Source organism: Labeo rohita, chromosome 25, assembly GCF_022985175.1.
Source record: "Labeo rohita strain BAU-BD-2019 chromosome 25, IGBB_LRoh.1.0, whole genome shotgun sequence".
Lineage (NCBI taxonomy): Eukaryota > Metazoa > Chordata > Actinopteri > Cypriniformes > Cyprinidae > Labeo > Labeo rohita.
In genome coordinates this window covers 29,772,947-29,783,684 of record NC_066893.1, presented here as the reverse complement: position 1 = coordinate 29,783,684, position 10,738 = coordinate 29,772,947, and the positions used below count along the sequence as shown (strand labels likewise).

At 32.5% G+C, this 10,738-nt stretch overlaps 1 protein-coding gene across 1 annotated transcript; it reads left to right on the top strand.

The window, feature by feature from the left end:
• Positions 1-625: 625 nt before the first annotated feature.
• LOC127156517 (uncharacterized) lies at positions 626-2,104 on the top strand. The gene is made up of 4 exons (XM_051099401.1): positions 626-704; positions 1,179-1,282; positions 1,422-1,571; positions 1,652-2,104. Exons 1-4 carry the CDS (start codon positions 626-628, stop codon positions 2,102-2,104), a joined length of 786 nt encoding a protein of 261 aa, XP_050955358.1.
• The last annotated feature ends 8,634 nt before the right edge of the window (positions 2,105-10,738 follow it).

Here is a 10,738-nt window from a genome sequence, read left to right as displayed (position 1 = left end):
TTGCATATGGTGGTGCGTTCTTAATTATAGCTTTCCTAAATTTATGTCCTATTCATAAAATAAGAAATATCCCAATAAATCACATTGTTTACAATATCGCAATGTATCACAACATATCGTATCGCAACCCAATGTATCGTGATATGTATCGTATCGCCAGATTCTTGGCAATACACAGCCCTGTAAACCATACATGTCATATGTTACAACATGGCATCTTGCTTTATTAATATTTATTATGAATACATTAAACATCTAACTTTAACAACGTAAGGGCAGATCCCTTTTATTCGCAGCTGACTACGCTTCGAAGTGACGCTTGAGTGGTCAAGAATATTCCAGTGTTCATCCTTCGATTGCTCCGTCCTCGTTTCCTTTCCTTGCATCCTTCACTCATATCCTAAGACGCAAGAAAAGGTAGCAAGGAGAGGAAACGAGGATGCACAAATAAGAACTGAGAAGCACCCATTATGTTTCACAATCCCGGTTAAACCCGCCCACATGCACTAAAGGCTGGTCACATGATTTTGAGTAAAGAGTGAAAACAGTAAAGTGAAAGTATGTGTTCAGTGAGTCACAGTCAAACAGATAAAACTCTTTGTTTGAGCGACATTCTTATTTAAAAATGACAAGTGAAGAGAAACGATATGAGAAATCAGACTTTAACTGCGACATTAAGTTCATGAAAAACTGCAGCGATATCGGTGAGTTTGTTCAAAGTATTTAAATAATGGAGCCTATATCTTTTACTTTACCATGACCAAATTTCACCATAAGATAGTTTAGCTTAACAATTAAATATTTCTGTGTAACACATTAGTGATTAGATTACACTTGAGTTAGGTACCTTTGTTGATTGTTCTTGTTGCATGACCTGTAAACATACATGTTAAGAGTCGAATTTAGGACTCCAAACAGATTCATTGCTCTGCCATTACAGTAGTTGATCTTTAAGGTAAAAATAGACCATAGAAGACACTGTCACCAATTACCACTATATAATACTTGCAGCATTGGCAAGGCAAGAACATTCTATATATAAGGTCATCTGGGCCTCTCTAATGGCTTAAACTGCATGCTTGGAATAAATGACAAAATCAACATATATATATATATATACATATATATATGTATATATATATATACACACACACACATTTGTGTAATTTCCCTGTCAGATCCATTTGATGATGATCCAGACACTTTGAGAGCTGAATTATCCTGCGGTCACATTGTTGGCCCACAGACACTGACAGACTACTGCAGAATACAGCTGGATGCGGTAAGAAAAGTGTAGTTTAGTTTTCATCATAAGCAGATATATTTTTTAAAAGTTACAGTGTGCTGTGTGCATTTTTTTTAGTTAATGCAATATTGAAAAGTTTTTAATTCAGATTATTGCTCAAAATGATGAATTGCAGGGTAAAGATGAGTTAAGATGCCCTTTGTGTAACCTACAATGGTCTTACACTGAAGTCCGTAAATTAGCCAAACTTACACCTGAAGAACAACAATACTTTGAAGAAGTTCTTGCAAACAATGCTATCAGAAGGTTATTAGATATCAAGAATGTAAGTATATATCCTACACCTTTTTTTCTTAAAAACATTCTTAAATTATTATGTTATTTCTCATAAGCTCTTGTCTCTAGTGTCCTGGTTGTGGCTGGATCATCGAGAGATCTGACTCATCCAGTCTCTGTGTGCAGTGCACCGTTTGCTCTGTAAATAAAGGCCAAAACTTTGAGTTCTGCTGGCAGTGTTTGAGAGAATGGAAAGGTCATCAGCCTCGCTCTGACAGATGTGATAATGAAGACTGCAGCAACAGAGGTCTGGATCTGCTGAAAAATTGTGCAACTATTACTTTAAAAGACGCTGAAGGTATCGAATGTCCAGCTGTTCGTGCTTGTCCAACATGTGCTTTGCTGCTGAACCACAGCACAGAGAGAAGTAAATACATTGTGTGCTCTCGATGCAAAAACGAGTTTTGTTTTGTCTGTCTCAAGCTCACACCAGACTGTCTGAAGACTAGTAGTTTCTACCAGCTCTGTTCAGATGGTGTGGCTGTACGACAGACATCTATTCCAGTTTGGAGAGTTAACTAACATTTAACAAATTTGCTTAAACGTTAAGAATTCTTTCTTCTTCTTCTTTTCTTTTGCCACTTGGCAAAATTAAAAGTGGATAGTGATATGTGATGTTTGTTGTTGTTGATAATTATTACAAATATTTCTGATTGTGTAATAATCTGATTGTGTTTGGATCAGTTTATCTTTGAGAAAATAACACTCCCCATGCAAAAAAAAAAAAAAAAATATATATATATATATATATATATATATATATATATATATATATATATATAGGAAATAGTTGTTTAAATTTTTTTGTTTGACTTTAGAGAGTTGATGTTCATACAGACACTGGCTGATGTAATTGTCTACCGACATTATAGTGTTTTTAGGTTTAGTACATAACAGAAAAATATAATGCATATTTTAAAAAGATATTGCAATAAAGATTAAGGTCTGTCAACATTGTCTTAATGTACATTACAGTAAGTACACACTACATGGAACATCGATATGTTTTGATTTTATTGTAAGTGAAAATTCTGCTTTCATTTTATGGTTAATTTTGTTTATGATAATAGTAAGTTGTAAAAAGCAAAAAAAAAAAAAAAATATATATATATATATATATATATTGACCTACATTTTTCATAACTTTTTCAAAACTTTTCACACAAACACAGCGAGGTGCAAAATCAGTCTATGTGAACTAAACTGGATCATTTATCATAGGTTTGGCATAAAATACAGTCAGTGACAACACCTTTCAAATCACTTTTTTTTTCTCTCTCTCTCTCACAAACACCAACAAAACTTTTCTGGCCAGTTTTCACATTTTCATACTTCTGTGTAGGCCTACAGGTAAGCAAATGCATCCAGAGTATAAAAACAAAATGCGTAGTGTCTTTATGTTCATGTGCTCGCCTGTTATGCATCATTAATAAGATGTATACTGAATATGATAGTTTAATATCACTGTTTTTGTACATTAAGGCACTTGCAGGTACAGTGTTTGGATCACAAGTGCTTATGACATTCATTTTGAGAGGTCATCAAAATTTTCACTACAGTAATAGCATAAAACGTGCCCACATCTATCCTAAATGATCAATTAAAATCTTTTGCAGGCAAGTTATCTAAACTGAAAATGAAGGCTTAACATGTAATTTACTTTAAGTGATAAATTTATGTGGCAAATCTGTTCACTGAAATCTGGACCTCACTATTCTTGTGTCATGTATAAACAAGTGTGTGTTTACAAGTCTATAAATCATACAGAATTAAGTGTTTTGAGAATCTAACATGCCTGTAGTTTTGTGTGAATTTGTGTGTGTAGTGGTTTAGTTGTAGGGTTAGGGTAAGAAAAGAGAAAATATGAAAATACAGTTTGTACAGTAAAAAAACCAATACACCTATGGAATGAACCCATAATTGTGTGTGTGCGTGTGTGTGTGTGTGTGTGTGTGTGTGTGTGTGTGTGTGTGTGTGTGTGTGTGAAAGAGAGATTTTTTTTGAGATTTCAAAACTTCATTTTATTACAATACAAAGTACAAAACCCCCAAAACATCAAAAATCCATCTTACACAGGACTAAATTACCTTAACAAAAAAGAAAAACACAGCTCTTCTTGCAAAACTTTACAAAGGGCCCCATTTAAACACCAAATCGTTTTAAAACCTAAAAATCACCGACAAAGATAACATTGGAATAGTTGTTTCTTTCATTTTAATTCCTTTGTGCAGAACTCACAATTTTCAGACTTTGTATTTAAGTAGCTTTTTTATACATCATTGTAGGCGTGTTTTTTTTATCTGCACATGTGTGTGTGGTCAAACTGTAACAAAATAGACAACATAAAACAGATTACAGAATTAACACAAGTTATTTCAGTTAGGTTACTGCATCACGTTATGAATTCAGGAAATCAGAATCCTTCTATATAAACTCTTAAACATTAGACTTAGGCTTCAAATATATCAAATACACTATCAAACGTCTTTAGAACACTTTTGCTTTTCAACAGCAACCAAATAAGCCTATAATCATAGTTATTCATTATCCACAGCGATCTCAATTAACCTTAACATAAACCACAAATGACAACAATAAAATACGCTCACCACGCTGGGAAACACTCAGGATGTTTTGTCTTTTTTTTCACGCTCAGGAAAGAAACAAAAATGTAAAGCAATTTTGTTGTTATTAGATAGTTTAAAGTCTTTTCAGCTACATGAATCTTGTGCAGCCAGTGCATCGTCTCTCTTCCTCCTGAATGATTCAGAATCATATACACTCTAAAAAGCATCGTATTCTTAAAGGGGCAGAACCCAACACTAAAAGATCATGCATTAATTTATGATAATAGAAATCCTGGACATTACAAGATTCAGTGGACAACAATCAGTACTGTCAAAATTAAACAAAGAAATAAAAACAGCCATGGCACCATGCAATATATACAGCAATACACAAAGTGCTTTTCAAATGCCTCAGTCATTTATTCATTCATTCAGAAAAACAGCGAACAGAAAAATGGAAAACAATAGATACACTCTTTACAAAAAGACATTTTTCATCATAATCTTCAGGTTCAAGTCTGATCTTTTCCTACTCTGATATTAATGCTTTTATGCCATCAGGGCATGTTCAGTTAAACACTCCCCTCTGACATTATATTTGCAAATCAAAGTGAAAGCAAAACTGCACAATCACTTTCGTTTTTCAGCTCACGACGACTAAAACAGTTTCTTCCAATGCAATTGTCTTCAACAACCGATTCAGAATGGCGTTTCAAGTCCTCATCAACTTTAGTGAAAGGAAAAATAGACCACTGGATGTGGCAAATTCATCTGAAAAGTTTAATAACACCACCATTAGAGAAATGAAGGAGAAATTCAGAGCTCTACTTCCTGGAGTGCCTGGTAGGTTAAATACTTCTTATTTACTTTTCAAAAGCATGTAACTTTTTTCTTTCTTTCTGTTGACATTTTAATATAAATGACTAAAATGTAAGTAATTTGTAATTTTATATCAGTACCTGTTTATATACAGGTGGGATACAATGGGGCTAAGGGCACACATGAAAGAAAGTGCTTTTCTCTACTCCTGTCACTGGAGTGGTAAAAATATATACTGCAATGTATATTTAGAAAGTGTACCACAACACAGAGACAGTTTTTGTCAAATAAATATATAAATAAGTAAAATAAAAATTTAGTTTTGCATAGTATGTGCAAAAAGAATGAGAGCAGAGAAGTTAATATTGAACACTGATGGATCAACACATTTCGTTGGAAAATAAATCACTAAAGTAGTTTGTATTACTTACAATCTTATGAGGTGGCAAGGAGGGTCTTTTACCCCACACACAGGGCAAAAGGCACAGCATGGACTAAGTGTTTATACAAGTACTTTAGCTAAATATGTTTTGAATTAGTTAAAACTTGTTCAAAACAAACTTTACAAAGCTTGTACTATTTTCTGTGTAATTTAATAAACTAAATAAATTTATTTCTGTTATACTGTCATTAAAATATTTGTTGTAACAACACAGGAAAAAAAATTCTGAAAGCTTTAAAGTGTCATAAAAATGTAATATGGCTTTATAAGGATTTATTTTTTATTGTTATTTTTTAACAAACGATTGATATCATATTTTTAATATGACAGTTTAATTATAAGCATGGCAATTATCTTTAAGGTTGATCTTTAAGGCACAACTTAATACAGTATATGATATTTATCATCTGAATTTAGCCAAGTAATATAAACACACAGAAATCACAGCCAGCTATTTATTATAATGTCAAATGTTGTACCTTTTGACAAATATCATACTTTTACATATTCTGTAAGAAAACAGATCATTTAATTACCTTGAACAAACTATATAAAATCTACCACATTTTAATTAATTAATTAATGTTACATTAAATTGGTGCAAATGTGCCTTTTACTCTGGTGCACAGTTAAACCCTATTTGTTTGAAGGAGCATTTTACAGCATTCAAGCATTCAAATAAATAAATAAATAAATAAACATTGAGATTAATTTGTCTTTTCAGATGTTTATCACATGTTCTTGATGTTTTTCTTATATCAGACCCAGATCACTTAAGGGTGTTTTTTGGAAGAGATCCTCTAGAAGACCATCAAACACTTCAGTTTTATAAAATTACACATTTATTCTGTTCTGTTCATTGTGATGAAAATGCCCGTTGGAAAAGGAGGTAAGACATGTTTTCGTTTGCTTACACTTTGTCTAGACATTAAATCACGCAATTTGTCACAACAGCTTTGATATAATGCAAAGTTTATAAGATATATTAGTATATAAGTCAATTTAAGTCACATTTATGTGTATACCACTTCATAAAGTACAGTGTCAAAGCAGATTCACAGTAATAAAACAGAAAAATTCTGCAAACAGAATTGCAAAATTATTAAACTATAAAACCATCTGCTATAGCTGCTTTTAGTCTTTATAGATAGGTTTTAGTCGTTTTGTTGTATGTTTTGTCTTTTTTTTTTGTTTGTTTGTTTATTTGTTTGTTTGTTAAATGTTTTTTTGGCATCTTGTTCAACCAGAAAGGAACAGAGAGTGACGTTGTCCTCAATTTGAATGAGTAGCCAAACTCTGTTCAATCACTATATGAATGTATTCCTCTGATTGTCCTCTTTCAGCGGCACAGTCAGACCCAGACCTGCAGTTTCTACAAAGTTTGCTGCCTGGCCTAAAGAAAATGGATCTCAAAGAACGAGAGCACATCAAACATAAAATGCAACAGCTGGTTTTTGGAGCAAAGTTTAGTGGTGAGTTGATTTATTGTTCTTGTTATTTGTGGTGTTTTTACTGTCGGATGAAACTGATTCTTGTGGTTATAAAATATGCAAAATATATATAATGTGAGGCAACACTTCATTTCGATAGCCCACTTTAGACATTCTACTAGCTATGAGTATCTTTGTAACTACACATCAACTAGCATTCATTAGAGTATCAGTGACTTTCTCACAGTTTATTTTGATGGACATGTGTAACTTTGCATATACATGTCAGTTTATTCTACCAACCCTAACCCTAACTGAAGAGTCTACTAATACTCGAATGAGAGTTAGCTAACATGTAGTTGCAAATTAATGTGAGTTAGTTGCAAAATTACTAAGTACAATGTGCAAAGTGGACTATCGACATATAGTGTAACCTAACAGTTCTATTGACATATATTAACATTGGCTGATATTAATAAGTAAAATACATTATGTTAACAAATAAAACCTTTATGTAAATGTGATCCAGTCTGTGAATGTATAAGCTAAATGAGTGTGCAAACTTATGCCTTTGACTATTTGCGTCTTATATTATTTTGATTTGATGTTACTATTAATTACCAGAAAGGCAGATGTAAATTAAATTTAGCAATTATATACAACAAAGTTATCTGTTTTAGATATAAAATCAGATAGATAGACAGATATAATCAAAAAGGAAAGTGGTTATTACTGATGTCTTGATATTTTTGTCATCTTTCATAGACCCAAACACATCTGGTAAAGGAATTCAGAGGACCGATTCCATGGAAAGATTACCTCCCAAAATGTAGATGTATTAGTCTTCACCAACTAGCAGACGAACACTAGTGTGAGAAACAAAAGCATCTGCTAACCAGGGTTGGCAGGTTTTCACAACAAAACCCATCCAATTGCTAGCCCAAAACTAGCCCAACTGCATTTCAAGCAGGATCCCCCATTAAAAATTGCATTCTGGGGGCTAAAATACCAGGTACCGCTGGTAAATCCATATCTCAGGGGCTAAATATGATGTTACTGGGGTTGCTTCAACTCACAGACATCAAAAACAACCCGCGGTAACAGTACAAAAGTAGCCTGACTTGGCAACACTGCTGCTAACTGCCTATATACTGACTTTATTTTTGTTTTCTGAAGTGTATGGAAAAGCGTTTGGGAACTGAGACCATAAAACACATTTGGCCTCATTTATAAAATGTTCCACAGAAACCATGCATCAAAAATGTAATCTTACGATCATCTCTGAAATATGCGTACGTGCAATTCATAGAATGCACGGAAAACACACAAACGCCTCACTTTCAGATGTGAAATCTATGAATCTCAAATGATCTTGAACTTGTGTGCAACTGAATGGTTTCAGCTTTCTGACTTGTAAATGACTCCTAATTGATCTTATGAAAGATCACCAGTCGTCGTCCAAATCCTTTCATTTAGAACAACGAGCTGCAAGAACAGCTTACATTTCAAAAAGCTGCAGCACTCAGAGAAAAAGTGCTGAAAAATCTGCTCAGACCCTGACGTGACTCTACACTGTAAAAAATAAAAAACACAATTTGTTGAGTCAGCTTAAAATAATTTGTTACCCTGCTGCCTTAAAATTTTAAGTTCAGTCAACTAAAATAAGTTTATTCAACTTGAAATGTTAAGTTGTAGAAAAGTAACAACTTGAATATTTGTGTTTGCTAAACTTAACAGATGGGTAAGTAACCCAGCTGCCTTAAAATTTTAAGTTAATTCAACTCAAGTATCTAAGTTGTCACTTAGTATAATTTAACATTTAAAGTTGAATAAACTTTTTTGAGTTGACTTACAATTTTAAGGCAGCCAGGTTACAAATTATTTTAAGTTGACTCAACAAATTGTTTTTTACAGTGTAAGTACTTTTCCACATCAAAGACAGTTTTTACAAATATGAGCGTTGGTTTGGATTTAACCGTACACACACTCTAAGATCAAATCTGTGTGTACACACTTTATAAATGAGACCCGTTAATTTAGGAGATCTTTATTTCTTCATAGTCAGGTCATATTCATTCCAGTTTAGTCTGTTTCTATTATACACTGAAAAAAAATCTAATTTTGTCTTGTTTTCTAGTATAAATAACAACTCTTGAATCAAGATGCATTTACTTTACAAGTAAAATGGCTTAAGATATCGTAAGATTTTATCATAAGATATTATCTTGCTTAAAAAAAAAATATATATATATATATATATATATATATATATATATTTTTTTTTTTTTAAAACAAGACTTAATATCTTAGGTCGTTTTACTTGTCAAGTAAATGCACCTTGATTTAAGAATTTTTAAATATTTATACTAGAAAACAAGACAAAAATATGAAGTAAGAAAATAATTTTCCACAGTGTATTAATTATGCACTGGAGGAGAGATCAGATTCCTCACTTTGACTCGCACAAGTTTAGTGTATAGTTTTCTGCACATTTTCTGCTTTTCTTCTGACCCAGTTCATTAATTTTCTCACATAAATGTCTCTAAAAAAATGTAAGTCTCCCTTTTCCAGCAGCACAGTTCTGATATTTGTAGAGCCTGTAAAATGCATAGTAACCTTTAGACCCATTTCAGGGTAAATTCTGTATACTGTACTGTATATAATGTATATATGTATATATGATGTAATTCTTCTATATAGCTATGTGTACAGCTGCAAACCAAATGTACAGTCATCAAGTATAATAGCATAAATTCAATACAATGGTTATTTATTTTTTGTAAGACAAAATGAAAGCACAAAGTCAGAATAACACTATTTATAGTGTTGAATGATGAAATGAGAATTTATATATCACAAAGTCATATGACAAACTTGGTATTTGTTGTTTGAATGGATTGGAAAATAAAGACCAGTGAACACAGCTGCATTGCAGATCCTGATTTCACCAAGTACGACATGTTCCTGGATCAACATCTTTGTTGACCCTGGAACAACACTGTGATTAACCAATCAGATTTGAAAAAGCAGTTTATAGTTTTTATGAAGTTTAGGCTTACAATCAGTGTTTGGTGCTTGTACATCAGTGTCATTCATCTATCATTACCTCTGATTTTAGGGATTACTCATGGGTAAGATTAGCTTTAGGTGTAGGGATGTGGTCAAGATCATTTTTTTTTTTTTTAATTAAAATGTTGTTCCAGGGTCAACAAAATATGTTGAACACATCTAACTCAGGAACTCAGGAACACATCTAACAGCAAAATCAGGACGTGCCAGCTGGATTTTCTAATAAGTTTAATATGAATATTAAACTTTATCATTTATATTTATAATAAGGAATAATAATAATTTGAGTTTGCTCATTTTTATTTTATTTATACACCTGTTGATTTGATTGTTTACCTGCATTTCACTCGTTTGATCACTTTGGTGTTTCTAGATGTACAGTGTCTAAACAAGTCTACATACCTCTGTTAAAACTTTTGGAGATATAAAAAACAAACAAAGACCTTTAAAGCAAACCAAAAAGAATAATTTAGCTGCATCAGTCTCAAAGGTGTGTTTATGATCAAATAATTTACCTAATAATTGTAAACATTTCAGTCTATCAAAAAATAGTCAATGAAATTCAAAAACAGTTGCTCAAATACATGTGCAAAAACTTCAAATACTCTACATGAAGATTATGGAGTGTTTTACCCTGTGTGGTTGTAAAAAACATGAAAGACAGCATCTCATAAACTATTTTGGGGTGTGTGTGTGTGTACACCTGGTGTTTATCACGTTTTGGGGACCAAATGTCCCCACAAGGATAGTAATACCAGTAAAATACACATTTGTGAGGTCCCCATGAGGAAACAGGCTTATAAATCATACAGAATTAGTTTTTTTGAGA

Excerpts from the sequence above, each read along its gene's own strand:
- LOC127156517 (XM_051099401.1), top strand. The coding sequence starts at position 626 with ATGACAAGTGAAGAGAAACGATATGAGAAATCAGACTTTAACTGCGAC. Across the intron at positions 705-1,178 it reads GAAAAACTGCAGCGATATCG|ATCCATTTGATGATGATCCA; the intron begins GTGAGTTTGTTC and ends TTTCCCTGTCAG. Across the intron at positions 1,572-1,651 it reads GGTTATTAGATATCAAGAAT|TGTCCTGGTTGTGGCTGGAT; the intron begins GTAAGTATATAT and ends TCTTGTCTCTAG.